The 16,477-nt window shown below is 44.8% G+C and overlaps 1 protein-coding gene across 2 annotated transcripts in view; it reads right to left on the bottom strand.

Moving 5' to 3' along the window:
* The window catches only part of SYNPO (synaptopodin), an 83,738-nt gene extending 68,148 nt beyond the window's left edge, over window positions 1–15,590 (bottom strand). The window contains exon 1 of one of the 2 annotated variants that reach the window (XR_008315587.1): window positions 5,142–5,284. Coding sequence is in view for 1 of the 2 variants with exons in the window: in XM_053292820.1 (XP_053148795.1) it covers window positions 15,019–15,484 (466 nt within the window). In the remaining variant the exon portion in view is untranslated. Of the gene's footprint in view, window positions 1–5,141; window positions 5,285–15,018 lie in introns of those variants that run through there. The other variant, XM_053292820.1, reaches the window with a different exon arrangement.
* Window positions 15,591–16,477: the final 887 nt, after the last annotated feature.

Raw genomic sequence — 16,477 nt, forward strand, 5'->3', positions numbered from 1 at the left:
ACAAGGAAATATAACTGAAATATAATGTCTAAGAGCTAAAGAACCATACAACTAGTTGTACGCAGTTAAGAGGGCCTTGGGTTTGTGTTTCTTGAACAGCAGCCCCACCCTCCAGTGGCAAATCATAGAGGGTTATTTTTCCTCACCAAAGATTTACAGTCAGGTAAAGAATGCCACAAATAAGCATGCACAGACTCTGAGAGGATCTATAGAACTCCAGATATATATACCCACAGGAAATCCACTAGGAATATAGAACAAAATGAAATAAATCCATTGCTTACCATCAGAAAATAACTTCCAAAAACCTGTTTCAAGCTTCCCAGCTATTCCCAGAATTGAAAGGAGATTCTATCAACTTCTGCTGTACACAAGGAAATTTGGCACCATCCAGATGTATCCATGTGTTCAGAAAGAGGAAAGCCCCACATTCTCACTCCATACACTGCACCCATTATCAAACAAAGAGTTGAAATCAGTGGGCTTAAGCATGCTTAACTCTGTGCTACTTTTTCCAAGTAGATAGAAAAAGGTGGAGCCGGCAGAATTATATCCTCTTCATCCTAACAATATTTTAGTCTTTGGTAAAAGGTACTACTTACCAGACAATGCACTGCTAGGCAAGATTATTGTCTGGATTCCATTCTGGTAACAACCATATCTGGTATGAGTTACGGCTTTATTCAAGCTAGGCCTATTATGTCAGGAATGTTAGCCAGTGTGGCTGAATGAGCTTATGGCAGAGCTTATAACCATCAGCAGTAGAGGAAAATGAGCCAAGCAAGGGTGGATTGAGTCAACCATGTGATAACTTTGCAGGTGAGACCTTTTTACCTCTTGGACAGGGGCACGCCTGAAGGCAGCTCAGAAGTGACCCAAGACCTTGCTACACAGATGTGTGAAATAAAAGGTTCATGCAAGTCAAGACCAAAAATAAAAAGCAACAATCCCAAATAAATAAAACAACACTCCATACAATCAAGGGAGTAGAACACTGCATTTCATTCAAGTACTTTGAGCTTTTGACAATAAGGAAACGAAGACAGGTTTCTTGGCAAGAAACAACTTTGGCATTTTGCCTTAGCAACAGCTGTGTAGGATTTTTTCCCCTTCACATAAGGCAACATATACATTTGCCTGTTCTCCTATGAAATTTCAAACTCTTTTCTGGTCTCAAAAATCCGTTTTGCTCCCACACATCAAAGCTTTGCATAATACAGGGTTTATGCAGATCCTACACATCTAAGAGAAATATGAAGCCTAGCTTCTCTCAGGATGTTTCAGAATGCTTGATCTCAGTGAGATGGACCATATGTGTCTTTCCCTTGATGTGGATCTGATTGGGAAGAAGAGGGTCTTTGGTGAACGTACAACCTTGTCAGAACGTATCCTTGTCAGAACCACCTTGGCAGAACCCACAACCTTGTCTTGTCAGCTCTTGTCTTGCATTGCTCTAGTTGTGGGTTGTGGGAGGCAGAATGACAGGGATAAAGAGCTGCTACTTTTGCACAAGTGTTTGCAACATCTGTATGTAACTGATGTTAGGATTGCCAAAGGGCAACCTGGAGAGCCTATCTTCACATTTAATAGTACTAACAGAATGGAAGAGAATACCAGTGGTAATTTACCACCATTGCTCTGCTACTCCTGCATATTATTTCCCAGGTGCCTTCTCTTACTATCTTATTCCAACTGCTGAAACATGTGTTATTTAATTTTGACCCAGGCTAAGTAGCACAGCACCAGTACTGTTTAAGTAGGTTGTTTGGGTTGCAATCTGGCAACCCTATCAGATGTACAAATATCACGTCCACTTCATGTAACTAACACAGGAGAATCTTGGGAACAAGTGATCCAGGAAATAGTTGCCGGAAATCAGATTCTGAGTAAAAGATGGTGACTAGACTATATTCTTCAACTGCTCTGAAGAAAGGGTGTTATGGGAGAATAATCAAAGGTTGCAGAAGCGGGGGTGGGGGGGGGAGGAAATGTACATTGGGAAAACCCAAGAAGGGTGTGGATGAGTAATAGGGCTATGGGGAACTGTTTCAAGTGGCAAAAACAGCATACAGGTTCAAAGTAATAGACAGGGAAACCCTCTCAGAGCTAAATATATTGTTATGGTATATTTAAAAAGAAACACTGACAATATCTGAAGTTCTATTCGTGGTTCCATTAAACCAATACAAGTGGTCCTTTAAGGTTAGTCAGCCACTCAGTGCTAAGTAGATCCCAAGACAACCAGTGATACAGTAAGAGCCTAGACAGAGGACAACAACGGTTAGGGGATGAAGGCTGTAGAGTTCTAATTTTCTAATAAATCATGAGTCAAAGAAGTATCAGTCTTTCAGCTGAGATAAGCTGCCATCTTGTTCTTTCCAAAGTGTGAAACTGCAACCAACACATCTTATAAAGGTAAAGTGTGACGTCGAGTCAATTTTGACTCCTGGTACCCACAGAGCCCTGTGGTTTTCTTTGGTAGAATACAGGCGGGGTTTACAATTGCCTCCTCCTGCGCAGTCTGAGATTATGCCTTTCAGTATCTTCCTATAGCTGCCCGATATAGTACCAGTGGGGATTCGAATCGGCAACCTCCTGCTTGTTAGTCAAGCATTCCATCTTATAGCATTCCATCTTATAGAAATAAAGTGAGTGAATGGTATTTTTTTCCCTTATACACGTCACCAATCACAAGCCTAGTCTGAATTTCTTCCAAAAAGAAAACGCATTGTTTGCTGTCACCTGGCAACATTATTTCCCTTTTTGCAAAGATTCCCTCAAACAGATATGAATTTAAAAACCACCATTCATTCTTAAAGGAACAGAATAAACACTCCACAATATTTTTAGTAGTGTGGGTTGTTGTCCATGGCCTGATGCCTACTGAGAGCTATGGAAAAAGTCAATTTGACTTTAGATTGGATGTTTTAGGTACTTATGCACGGGACCAGGTCATTTCTCAAAGAAGATTCAAGTAGTTCTTATTTTCCAACAGAGCACACTTGGCAATGCCACAAAAGTAGCCCAAGTTTGCTGCCATTTGTCTAACAACACAGGCCTAGGCTGGTTTCATAATGAATTAAAAGCATTTGCTCCTTTGCAATCACAGGGTGACCTCTTTCCCCCAAGTAGTCACTTTGTATTTTTCCAGTGCCAGAGCAGATATGTACTCAGTGAAAAGCTAGCCTTGGGCTAATTTTGTCATGTCTGAAAATGAGCTTAAAGGAATTCCAGATTCTTACTACTGGAGTATTTTCAGAAAAAAATGAACTCATCAGAACAGGAGACTGCTCAAACAGCTAAAATATGCACCCACCAGGTGCACTAAAGTATGCACCATCTTCAAGTTTTGACGGTCCTCGTATCTACATAAATGTCTATCTAGTACTTACTAGTGCTACTTTTACACATTTTCTTATACTGCCAGGGATCTGCTTATCAACTTTCTTACCTTCAAAGGTGTTGTTTAAATAGGCTGTTCCCTAAGCAGTAAACTCACTGCTGGGTCTGACTCCTATGTGGGCTTGCGTGTGGCAAACTTGCCTTTACTTGAATAACTATGGTCAATTGACTTTGAACAGTTGTCTTCACACTTCACAAGAGTAACCCTGTTAGTCTCTTGAAGCATCACAAGCACCCAAACTCATAGACTCTCTATCATCTTAAAGCATATCAAATGTGCTGTGCCATGAGAGCTTTCAGAAGCAAGAGTAGTAGAATTTGTTGTGTTCATACTGTCAACAAAAGCCAAACGAGGTGTGATGTGGGAGTTCTGTGATTGGAAATCCTCATGCTTTTTTCTTTTCCAAAAAGCAGAGATGGAGAGGGAGGTGTCTAAACCTCCAACCCACCCCCTCCTGATACCATGGCCCTAATTCAAGCTGTCTCTGATTCAGGCACCACCACCAGCTACAACCTGACGTTTCAGTACTGCCCCCTATCCTGCAGCACTTTGAAGATGCCATGGCACCAGGACCAGATTTAGAGAGAAAGAGATGCATGTGGAAGGCCATGCCCACATGGGAGCTTCCTATGCTCCCAAAACGGTGTGTCAGTACAAATCCAGAGGTGTAAGGAGAAGTCCCTAGCAGCACAACAGGACCACAGTGGATCTTCTCCTACATGGAATCATCACACATGCTGACCACTGCAGTTTTTCTGCTCTGCTGGGATGTAGCTACAATTAAACAAGGGAGGAAAACAAAAGGAAGGGGGGCCCACCAGCTGAGTGACACCTTGCTCTTTGCTCTCCCCCTTGCACCTCTCTGAAAAAAGGGGGGGGCATCTTCACTTTTGGTCCCAGGGCCCACCTTGCTACGCCCCTCCTACTCTGTTGTGATGTTGGCTACCGAGGAAATCAGTATAGTCCGAGTGCATCATTGCCATGCATATGGTGATCCAATTCCCCAAATCAGTGCATTGGGGTGGGGAAAGCTAAATGTGCAGGCACATAACTTTAACCAACTTGAGACCGCTGCGCCCCCCCCCCAAAAAAAAACAGCTGCAGAAAAGTCAGACGGGGTAGGGGTACTGGATAGAACAACTACTTCGTTCTGTGAGTGCAATTACACTAATGTCTTAACTCAGAGAAGGATGAAGGTTTTGCCTGCCTAGAGCTCTCTCTCTCTCTCTCTCTCTGGTGGGTGGGTTGGTGGTCCCCTGCCAGCATGGCTCCCTTTGCCACTCAGCAGTTTACTCTTCCCAGTGACAATCCCTCCTTCACTACCGCGCGTCTGGGGACACACACGACTCGAGGCTCGCACGCGTTTCAATTTCTCCCAAAGGAAACCACCCCGAGACAACTTGTTTATGTTGTAGCAGGAGGCGATCACTTATTCTCCAACAACCGCTACAACAATTTTTTTTTTAAAGCAACCCACACACATAGAAAGGTCCCTGCTCGCTGGCATTTATCCTGACTCTTCGTAGGGACTTCTGCAAGGAAAGCGGGGTCAGGGCAGGAAGATGCATGCCAGCATCCACCCCCAAAGGCTCTGCGGCCAAGTTAAGTCACATCAGCTGCCCAGCTCGCCGGGTGAGCAACAACAAGTTGCTAAATCAGACCACACACCACCACAGTTTGGAGACGATCGCAAGGCTAGTTTGTGGAGAGGAGCCAGGGAGATGGGGTTAGATTTTACCTGGGGTCTCTTAGACCAGCTGTGGCAGGTAGTAGCCTTGGCTCGCCCCTGGCTTTCCGACCCTCTTGCTCGCTCGCCAAACATATCTATGGTGGTGGTCGTCGTCCCCCCCTCCCACACACACACCCCGCCCCCGAGTCCGCTGTAAAGAAGAGGCGCTCAGCCGCTGCTGGCATGAGGTGCAACAACTCCCCCCCCCCCGCCGCCGCTGCTAGGTTTCCCGCTCCTCCCCTTACCTCTGCTCCCTCTTTGCGGGTTGCCTTCTATTAGCAACCCCCTTCGCCTGCGAAGCCGCCTCCAGTCTCTCTGTCGTGTGTTTTGCACCGCAGCGCTGTTTGTTTGTCTGCCTGCTGCTGGCTGCGGCCGCCTGGGCTCCGAAAGGGGATCGGGTGTCCCGGCTTTTCGCAGCAACTGGCCGTGTCTGTCAAAGGACGGGAGGTGGGGGCGGGGGGAACCACCCAAATCCTCTCGACTCCCCTCCGCCAGCAGCGTGGAAGAGCCAGCCAGGCACTTGACTTTGCATCACCAGCTCTGGCTCTCTCTGTGTAGCAGCAGCCCAAGTGCCGGGCGAGCGCACTGGGCTCAGCCTCGGCTGACTCACTCGCGGCTCCTAGCTCACCGCTTTATTGTGGCTTATTTGTTTATTGTGTGTGTGGCGTGTGTTTCGTTTTTCGTTTTTTTCTAAAGCTCCCTTTCCCCCTTTGACTCATCGCATTCTCACACCGTGAGGACATTTTCTCTCCGATCAGATAGCCGGGCTTTTCTTGAGCTTTTCTCTCTCACTGGGTCAGCTGTGGGAAGCACCCAACAAGAAATGTGGATAGGAAAACACACAGAAGTTCCTTCCTGGCTGCTACTGGGAATTTGCCGCCGCCGCCGCCGCCCTCTTCTTGCCCAAAGCTGATAATTCAAGGGTGGCATTGCATTAGGGAATCGAGAACGGAAGCCGCGCAGCCCAAAATTCTGTCCCTGATGTAGGCGGCGTGGTTTGCTCTGGGCTAAAGTGTTGGCCTCTGTTAACAGGTCAACTTCGTCAGCCACGTGTTGCCTTTTTTGTGCCCAAACAGCCCGTTTCAAGCAATTAAGTGGTCTTTTATTTATATCCCACTCTGACTCTTCCTCCAAAGAGCCCAGAGCAGTGCTGATCCTCACAACAAGCTTGTGAGGTAGGCTAGGCGAAGAGATAAGGGACAGACCTAGAGTCCCCCAGTGAGTTTCATGGCCAAACAGGGATTTGAACTTGGGTCTCCCCAGTCCTAGGTAGCGGTGGTGCAAAATTCATAAGTGCAGGCATCCTCCACCACCTTAAGTGGCACAGTGGGGAAATGTTTGACTAACAAGCAGAAGGTTGCCAGTTCAAATCCCTGCTGGTACTATATCGGGCAGCAGCGATATAGGAAGATGCTGAAAGGCATCAACTCAGACTGTGTGGGAGCAGGCAATGGTAAACCTCAGGGGCGGAGCTATCATTGGGTGAACAGGTTCAAAGAACCCGGCTGCGCCCAATCAGGGGCCGTGCTTCGCAGCCCTGACACGCCCCCACGTCTGATGTCAGAAGTGGGGGTGCTAATTTAGCTCCCGAGCAGGGGCCACGCGGCCCCTTCGGGACCTAAACTAAGTTTACAGCACCAGCCAGGAGCGGATCTTCCCTGCTAAGGAGCTGCTCCTGGCTGCTCTGCAAACGCAGCGCCAGCCTAAGTAGCTCCTGAAGGGGCTGCGCGGCCCCTTCAGGAGTTAAAAGGCTGCCGCTGTGTTCTCAGCGCAGCCAGGAGCAGCTCTTCCCTGCCTTAGCAGTGCTGCGAGTGCAGCACCAGCCTTAGTTTAGCTCCTGAAGGGGCCACGCAGCCCCTTCGGGAGTTAAACTCCAACTCCCGAATGGAGCCTCAACTCCTGAATGGGCCTCAACTCCCGAATGGAGCCAGACAGATGTGGGGGGCGTGGCTAGCCCCGCGTCTGATGTCAGACGCAGGGGGTGGGGTCAACAGGGCAGCCGCACACGGGCCGCCAGTGGTCCCGCTCCGCCAGTGGTAAACCTCTCCTGCATTCCACAAAAGGAAACCACAGGGCTCTGTGGGCACCAGGAGTCGAAATCAACTTGACAGCACACTTTACCTTTAGGCATCCTCCATGACAGCCCCCCCCCCATAGCCATGCTCACCTCAACAGGCACACCCCCATAGCCACACCCACCCAACGGCCACTCCCTGCCCCACTTGGATAGATGCAATAATCTGAGGGGTTTTGTTACAAATTTCCTAATCCTACAGAGCTCTTGAACCTCACATGATTATTCACCAGGAAGAGCAGTCTGGATTGGCAGCCACAAAGGTTGGAGGGTATTTCTTGTGACAGAAGACGGGAAGAATGGTAATAAGATTAATTGTGGTCTGATATTCAGTTATGTAACAAACTACAAAAGAGCAAGAGCAGCATATTATTTCCATTTAGAAAGCAAAGGGATTTGCATCCCCTGTTGAGACAACATTTTGGTCCTGGTCCATCCAATACCCTAACCTGTGTACCAAGATTCAGCTTTCTAGTTAGTCTGGCAGTACCTACACTTCATCCACACACACACCCTTGTGAGGGAAAGCTGTAGAAAAATGTCACTTTTCCGGGCATTTCTGGTAATGGGATACCTGAGGGTCAAACTACACATTACCTTAACTGCATAGTTTGGTCCTGCGTCTTTGTTCTTACAGAGGTAAGAAGAGCTGTGTGGGGTGGGTTGGACTGAGACTGGGACAGCAGTAAGTAGATAATACTAATCCTTTCCCACTGTACCATCGTTCCTATGAAAATGGCCCTTAGAAAGTGCTACTAACCTATAGGTGCCAATGGAAGCTTCCTTGCTGAGCTTACGAGCACCTGCAGAAGACTTTTGTTTTGTTGGGAATACATTAGGAGGGGAAAGGGTTAAATATTTCACCCGCACACACATCACTGTCCTGATTCCCACATCCCCACCCAAGCTGCTTTTAACATTTTTGTGCAGAAAGATAGAAAGCTACATTAGGAATTAATGCAACAAATGGGGCTTAGGGCCCAAACTGCCATGACATAGGGAGATCCTTCTGACTGGATCTCACAATGATTTTTAACAGCAGCCGTAAGAGGCAATCTGATCAGAACAACAGTGCTTAGGGGAGTGGGGTTAACTTCCTCTTGCCATTTTACCAATGGAAATTCTCCTCACCACCACCACCAATTGCCATTTGCCCTGCATCAGGCAAACGGCCTGTGATGCGGTCACCTTTGCCGCATATGCCTTGCAGCCAGAGCCTTGGATGGGAGGTGCAAGGGGGACAACTGTCCCAGGCCCCACACATGGTGGGGGGGGGGGGAGGAGGAATCCAAAGTATGGTTCAGTATTTGAAATAATCAGATCAATCCTTTTCACTGAAGGCATCAAAACTAATCAGTTAAAATATAATCCCAGAATCAAGGGTTATTCCAATATTTTGCATTATTACATTGACACAGGATGTAGTGGCTGACATACTGCACAGCTTTATGCACATAGAGGAATGTAACATTTGCTGATTGTCCAAATATATGTAATGGCCATATAGTCATGCAACTCCATTTTGCAACTTTGGTGCTTGCACAACAGTGCTCTTGTGCAACTGCACAAATGTGACATCCCACTGCATGCGCAACGTTCCACAGTCTGTCAGTCAGAGATAAGAAAGGGAAGGGCTCAAATGAACATTCTGCCTCTGGGTCTTTCAGAATCTTAAATGGGCCCTGCTCACACCTGTCCTCTTGATCTGCTTTGCCACACACCTCCTGAACTTCTGAAGCCCAGGGGCTGTGCTGGACATAAAATCCCTGGGAGAACCCTGCAAAGTCCAGTACTACAAAGGTGAATTTATAAATTTGGTCCATCCAGGCCCATTTGTCTCTTTCTTTTCTAAATCTGATTTAAAAATGCCCACATTTGTTCTCCATGGAGGTAAGGAAAAGAGCCATTCTATACTAGAGAGAGAAGGCTATCTCCCTTATCCCAATAACTCCTCCCTGGAGCAGCTTGGCCTTCGATTCCTTTCCTGCACAGCTACCCAAGCACTAAGAGACAGACAGGATGAGGCAGGGGCGTAGCAAGGTTGGAGTGGGCCCAGAGACAAGATTTTAAAATGCTCCCTCCCACTGAAGCTCAGCTCATGAAGTAAAGAAATCTTAAATGAGGCGGAATAGTGGTAACAAAAAGCATAGTAAAATTTATATTTATTTATTTATAAAATTATATATATTAGAACATCATCCTAAATTATTTTGAAAAAGGTTTTGTAAATTGTGGACGATGCAAGTCATTTAATGTTACTAGAGAAAGACATGCTGTTCTGGTAGCTCCAGGTCTTAACACTCACATCAATTTTGGAGGATGAATACAACTGAAGGAAGCCTGGGCAGGTGCACAGCTGGGGGAGTCAGTCATGTGACTTGCCTCGGGGGGTCCCCCAAGGCAGTGGGCCCCCAGACAACTGTCTCCCCTTGCCCTATTATAGTTACGTCCCTGGGATGAGGAATACTTCTCTTCCCCCTAGCACAGCTGAGTCGCAGCTGGGTGCACTATGACCACCAAGTCCAGTTTAACAGGTGCCAGGGGCAAATAGACAACTGGGTTTTTCCATGCCCATTCAAAAGGTTTCCTTCCTTGGGCTTTTAGTGGCAATATCCTCTCCTGGTTCTCTCCTCCCATACCTTTACATCTCTTACATGGATGTCTCTTCTGAATTTCTGCTGCTCATCATCATTGTGCTTAGCATTTATATAGAACATTTCTAGTAATTAAGAGTGCCTAGTACTATGTGCATATCACATTTCAATACTTTTAAATGTTTGTGGCTCCATAAGGTAATGGCCTTTACATACATTATCTCAATAGTGCTTACAACAGCCCCATGATGTAAGCTAGTATTATTATCCACAAATTGCAAATGTGGGACAAAGATAATAGTGTCTTCTTGTTTAAGGCCACCTATTGAGTTCATTCTACACCTAGCAACTAAATTCAGGCAATGCAGGACACCCTCGTTATCCACGGTTTTGTGGGTTGCAGTTCCATGTATCTGAGGATGGGTCTTAGAGACCCAGTTTCTTTATCCATGGCATGAAATATAGGCAATTTTCGTCTATCCACAGTTCCTGTGTGGCTAGAAATGACTTCTGATGTAATTTCCAGCCACTGTTTTGAAGCACAGAGCCATTTTGTGGCTTTTTTTGTTTAAAAAAAATGAAAAAATAAAAAATAAAGGGGGGGGGGCATTCCTGGAGCTCTGGAGAACAAAGTTCTTTTCTATCCTTATTTCTGCTCCCTTCCTGCTTTTTTTTTTTTTTTTTAAGAGTAAGGAACCAAACCCCTGGATTCCCATAGCAGTAAGATGTCTTTATTAGAATTTTCCATATTTGTGCTAAGTGGCAGGAACAGAACCCACGAATGACGAGGGCCACCTATACTGACCACTGGCCCCATCAATTGCACAGTGTGGAGGCTGAATGCATACATCCTCCTTCCTGGTGCACTGTTCCGCCCACATAATTGCATGGGGAAACAGAACATCCAAAATACCCCTCTTAATTACCTTAAAGTAATATTAAATTGTGCAATGGGGGCATTTTGGATGTTCCATCTGCCACAGTGGTGGAGGCAACACACAGGGAAATGGCACACCCATGCTCACACTCTTCATCATGTGATTTGTTGGGGGTCAGCAAACAGTATTGTCCAGACTTGCCCATATTCTTAGCATTAACTTGTAGGGATTCTATAGGACTCAGTCATTGACTGCCTACTTTTCTCACTCCACAACTTTCCTGGGATCTCAGGGTTTTATATATCACTTTTATAATGTGTTTTTTGCCCCGGCCTTTCTTTTTCTACCTCTTGGATGTTTTACCAAGATCTCAAGCTGAACATGGCAAAAACATTGCTCCTAGTATTTCCTCTCAAATGGTCTCCTTCCCACATTTCTATTTCTATGTCTGTTGGAAATACTAGTATCCCTCTCATTTCATGCAGGTTCACAACCTTGAGACCACCTTTGATTCCTCCTTTCCCCTGTCTTCCACATTCAAGTCATTGCCACAATTTCCTCTCTTCACCTGTTACTAAAACCCTTGTGCAAGCTCTGTTCATCTCTAATAATCGATATTATCGCAACCTCTTCTTTGCTGCTCCTCCTCCTACCACCTCTCTCTTCACTGCTGTCTGGATAGCATTGTTCTGTTGTGTTTCTGTGCAGAGCCAATGCACTATAAATCAGTGTAACCGGTAGATTTAAAAGGTGCAGGCATAACCTCAGGGAGTCAGGCTGCATTTCACCAAAAAAGACACTGAACTGCTCTACAATGATACCGGCCAGTTCACACAACCATTTGATATATTAAAGCCTACTGAAATTCTTGGCTTGCTATCATACAAAGAGCAAATCACAAATGCAGTTGCTGCAAATGACAGCTGACACGTGCAGGAATTTCACACAACAGCCACACACCCAGATGTTGTGTGAATGGGCAACATATGTTTAGCATTTAAGTTCTAAGCACACTTCTTGTGACCACTTATGTGGAATATGGATATCAGCCATGAAATCACCCTTACAGTATATAAGACCTTGAAACCAGACTTTAGAAATATCCCACTGTCCTCTAGATTGCATTGCTGCCTGGTTAGTTTCACAAATGCCAAATAAAGGTGTCCAATGAACTTCTGCTAATAAGTTCTCCCTCCCTCCCTCCCTCTCATCAATTTCAAAACTGATCCACCATGCTTAAAAATCCAAGCATTCTCCAATCTCTGGATCATCTTGAAAACTCTATTCTATGAAATAGTTTTAGTTTATCATTAACAGTGTTGGCACATGCAGTCCCACATGCAGATCTTCTGCTTCAGGTCACTGCAACACATATGTCCAGTTTCTACAGCTGTCATTTATTTGTTAAAGTAGCCCTACTGTTTGATTTTTGTGTTTAAGAGATCTAGGGCTTACTGTATTTAACTTCGCAAAACAGATCACAGTTCCAGCATGGCTGCTAGCTTGGATTCTTAAAAAAATTAAAAATGCAAATGAAGTTTTTTAGAAAGGGGTTGTCTGTTTCTGCTGCTCATACTCCTAGCAAAAGAATAACAGCACCCTGTTTATATTATCACCAAAAAATCTCTTCTGGAATGGAGTGCAATTGTGTCTAAAGTCAGCCTAGAACACAGATTTATATCCAGTCCTTTATCTTAGTCCTACCTTTCCAGTGTACATTTGATCAGGCAGCTAATTTTTCTGCACCTTGGTGCACTATGTACCTTGTACCTTATCTCACATAGTTCTAGAAAGTCACATCATTGGATAAATGTTATGCCAACTGTATTCGCAAAAGTCCTAATCCTTAATAATCAGGAAACATGGGCAAAGAGGTGTATGGATGGAAGGAGAGGTCCAGCATTGACTGGGTGGTCCAAGGCATTTTTCACACAGGGCTTTTAAAACCTTTAAACTCACATCTCCTCCAGAATGGAGGGTATACATTCACGTATTGGCCAGATTTACCCCCAAGTCCCTGCAAGCTACTGGGGAGCACTTCACACACAATTCAGGTTTTTCACTGCACATTAGAGTGCAGCCCGATTTATATCCTGAGTAAAATATTCACTTTTTGCGTCGGTTTTTTTTGGGGACAACTTCAAGTTTGCAGTAAATCCTCCCAGTAAACCTGTGGTAAAGCCTGCTGTGTGAAGAACTCCCAGGAAAATAATGAATATTTACTTTAATCCCTGTACTTTTTTGTTGTATTCTATCCAGTAATCTTTTGTATTTTGGTTTTTGGACATTTGTCCCAGAGGGGATCCTGTAGAGAACGTGGGTGAGGGGTCAGAAAGGAAAAGGGAGGGGGAGGGGGAGGAGAAAATGGAGTTGTTGCTGCATAAACCTTTAACTAAATCTACATAAGTTTTCCTTGGATGTATTAGGGAAGCATCTATAAAACACTCCTCCCGCCCCAGCAAATAAGTACAACTTAAGGAAAGTAAGGCAGGAAATATTAGTTATGGCCTCAGACCTGGCAAATAGCAAGGAGGTGCCCATTTTAATGGAGGAATACATAGCATAAGTCAGCCAGCAAAGAATCAAGAACGGAAAGGCTGAGGGAAGTTGAAATCCAAGCAAGCTGACCCCTGCAAATTATGAATCAGGTAAGCACTTTTGCTGCCTGTGCTGTACTGGCAATGTGGTTAAAATTCTGAATTTCCAGCCCTTGGTCTACAGAGAAAGAGAGAGTGGGGATTGAGAATCAACTCAACTTCTTGTCATACTGCAAGTTTGTCACTTCCAACAAACTGCTTACCTGGAAAAGCGTTATGATTATCATTCCAGACGGATAATGGTGAAACAAGTAGCCACTTGTCCTACCCTCAAGAGAGGGAGGGAGGAAAAGAGAGAGATCTTTTTTCTACTGGTGTGTCATTCCAGTCAGCGAGTGTGGTGAGCAGAGCAGAAGGAGGAGTAGCAAAGAACCTTTAAATGAATGTATATTAGCTACTCAAATGTGCTTAACGGAGTTGTGGAGAATATTGCTTCCCTGGAGTTCTCCACACAGCAGGCTTTATCATGAGTTTCCCAGGAGACTTTACTGAGAACTCAAAGTTATCCCAAAAACCCAGAGCAAAAATTGGATTATTTTACCCTGGATATAAACCAGGTTGCACTCTAATGCACAGTGAAAAACCCAAATTGTGTGTGAAGTGCTCCTCGATAGTTCGCAGAGACTTCAGGGTAAATCTGCCTGATGTGTGAATGCACACCCTCCATTCTGGAGGAGTTGTGAGCGAAAGGGCTTTAAAAGCCCTGTGTAAAAACTTCCCTGTGTATGAGAACTGGCTGCCAGCCTAATCTGATACACCAACTCTATTTGCTACCTAATCAACTTGGTGTTTACTTTTGTTTTAGGTCCACAATACTTATTGAGCCCATTCTCATGACATGAGCTATCTGGGTAGGAGAGAATTAACCCAAGCAGCTCATGTCATCTGGGTAACCAAGAGGCAGCCCAACCCAGCTGCTCCAGACCCGGGTAGTGCAGATCCACCGCCCAAACACAAAGTGAGGTAGGAGGAAAACGGAGCCCATCCCACCACACTTTGTGCTTGTCTGGAGCACCACAGCTTTAAAAACAGCTGCCAGGAGTGGCAGCCATAGATATTGTTGGCAAGTGTGGCCAAGGAGAGGAGTGCTGCTGCACTTCCACAAGCTGCCTCTCCGCTGTTTGCACATTGCATTGTGGGATATGGGAGGACTTCCTCCTCCCGATCTCACTGTGGAAGTCTGCCACCATGTGGACATGAAGCAGCAGAGCCCCAAAGAATCTCTGATCATCTGTGGGAAGGTAGGTAGGATTCTTCCTTCCCTACCCCCACCCCCCAGCCCAGCCCACTTTGGTTGTGTGGATGATCTTAACATATTTCGGTTGTAGGATATGATGTTGTAAAGCCACCTGGAAATAATTTTAGATAAATATATATAACATAAATACATAGAAATACATTTTAAAGACTCATGGAAGTGAGTTCCACTGAGTCCAATGAGCGTAAGTGAGCTTGCATCCTTATTGCATCCACACAATAACAGTAATCCTGGTTAAAGAGTTAACCAGAAACTCTCCCTGTGGAGCTGATTGTAAGAACACAGAATTTCCAGCAATCCTGGTCAAACTGCTGCAGTTAAACCACATTTCACCAGGATAGATAATCAGGATTAGATTAGAATTCTTTTACCAGGATTGTGGTGATTGTGTGAACACAGCCTCATTGATTATTACTGGTTTGTTTCTTTTGTGCTCTCCTAACAACATAATTGATGGTGGTGAAGTAAAATAAGACATCACTTACTTGCTTTTCTAGGTTCACCAACAGGAGAAATAAGGACTCGTTTCACTTTCACCACTTTCCATTCTTGACTTTGGTCACCTTGGTTGCTAAGCCCAGAATGGGGCAAGCCTGAAGCAGCTCTTGGAAAACCTTTTGTTACAAAGCAGCCACTATCCGACACCAGCTCACTGCCATCCCTTTTGAATTGCAGCATATTTCCAGTGGTTCTCCAAGTTTCCTGTAGGAAGTTCTCTCTTGATTTTTTCATCTCTTCCTCCTTTGGTTCTGAAGGGCAACTCTTTCCAACTAGCTGCCATCTTTGATGGCTTTCTATCTTCTTCCCCTGTTGCCTCCCCAAACAAACACAGGCTTCTGCAGAGTCAGGCTTGAGTTTCTTAGAGCTATGTGGATTTTGGTTTGCTTTGCTGGATGCAGCACAGTTGGACTGAGATTGGAGACAAGGTTGTGGTAAGGTTGCCTTTAGCATTTTGTTCTCTTTTCCACTCTTGCTGGGTAAGGTTTAGTGCTTCATTGATTTTCTGTAGGTGTATGGATCAGGTTTAGATTTAGGATCAGACTCTATGATTTTGAACACTTCAGTAGGATTGTCCACAAATGAGTAAATAATGTTTCAGCTGCTTAGAGCTTTAATCCTTTCTCTAGACTTACCAGAAGATTTTGCCTTCTTAGATACAGATGGGTGGGACCACATGCAAATGTGGACATTGCATGTCCTTTCAAAGAGGAATTGCGGATGTTTAGCTGTGAATTATTCAAATGCATTGGAAAACTGACTTTCTCCCCTTATATATAGTTGTAGTTTTCCATTGCTCAAGATGAACAAAGAGGAGCATCATCTGAAGCTTTCCTTTTCTGTTGTATGGATGAAGTCACTTCAAGCAAACAAATCTAATAGAAAAGAAATGCAAATAAACATAAATTAATTTAAAATGCTCCCTTTTGTAGCCAATTGATAGTCTACTTATGGACATGCCTATATATGGAGATATTTTAAATAACAAAAATTGAATTGAAATGTAAATTTATATTCAGAAATTAGTTTTGAATCAGCCACTAGTTGGGTTAGAAAGGACTTGAAAATTATTTAGGCTGGAGCTGGTCTTTAGAAGTAGGAAACCTAAAGTTTTGTGGTGTTTCTATGATCAGTCCTGTCACCAGGTCTCGGAGGTTTCGAGTCCATCGGCTCTTTCCTCATTCATTCTACCTGGACTTTTGGTTTGTTAAACCCTGGCCTTAAAAGTCCTCGCACAGTTCTCCATTCACAAAGCAAAGCAAGCAAGCCACTCTCTCTTGAGCTCCTGAGTTTGTCCTTTCCTCACCTGTTCCTCCACAAGACTTTCCCCATGTCATGAGGCAGGTGTGACACCAGAAACCAATCCCAGAGGGCTTATTTTTTCCTCATATTATTCTTCTGCTGCTGGTATCCCCTGCCTGGTATATAATGTCTAAGCATCCCTTG

Source organism: Hemicordylus capensis, chromosome 2, assembly GCF_027244095.1.
Source record: "Hemicordylus capensis ecotype Gifberg chromosome 2, rHemCap1.1.pri, whole genome shotgun sequence".
Taxonomy (NCBI): Eukaryota; Metazoa; Chordata; class Lepidosauria; order Squamata; family Cordylidae; genus Hemicordylus; species Hemicordylus capensis.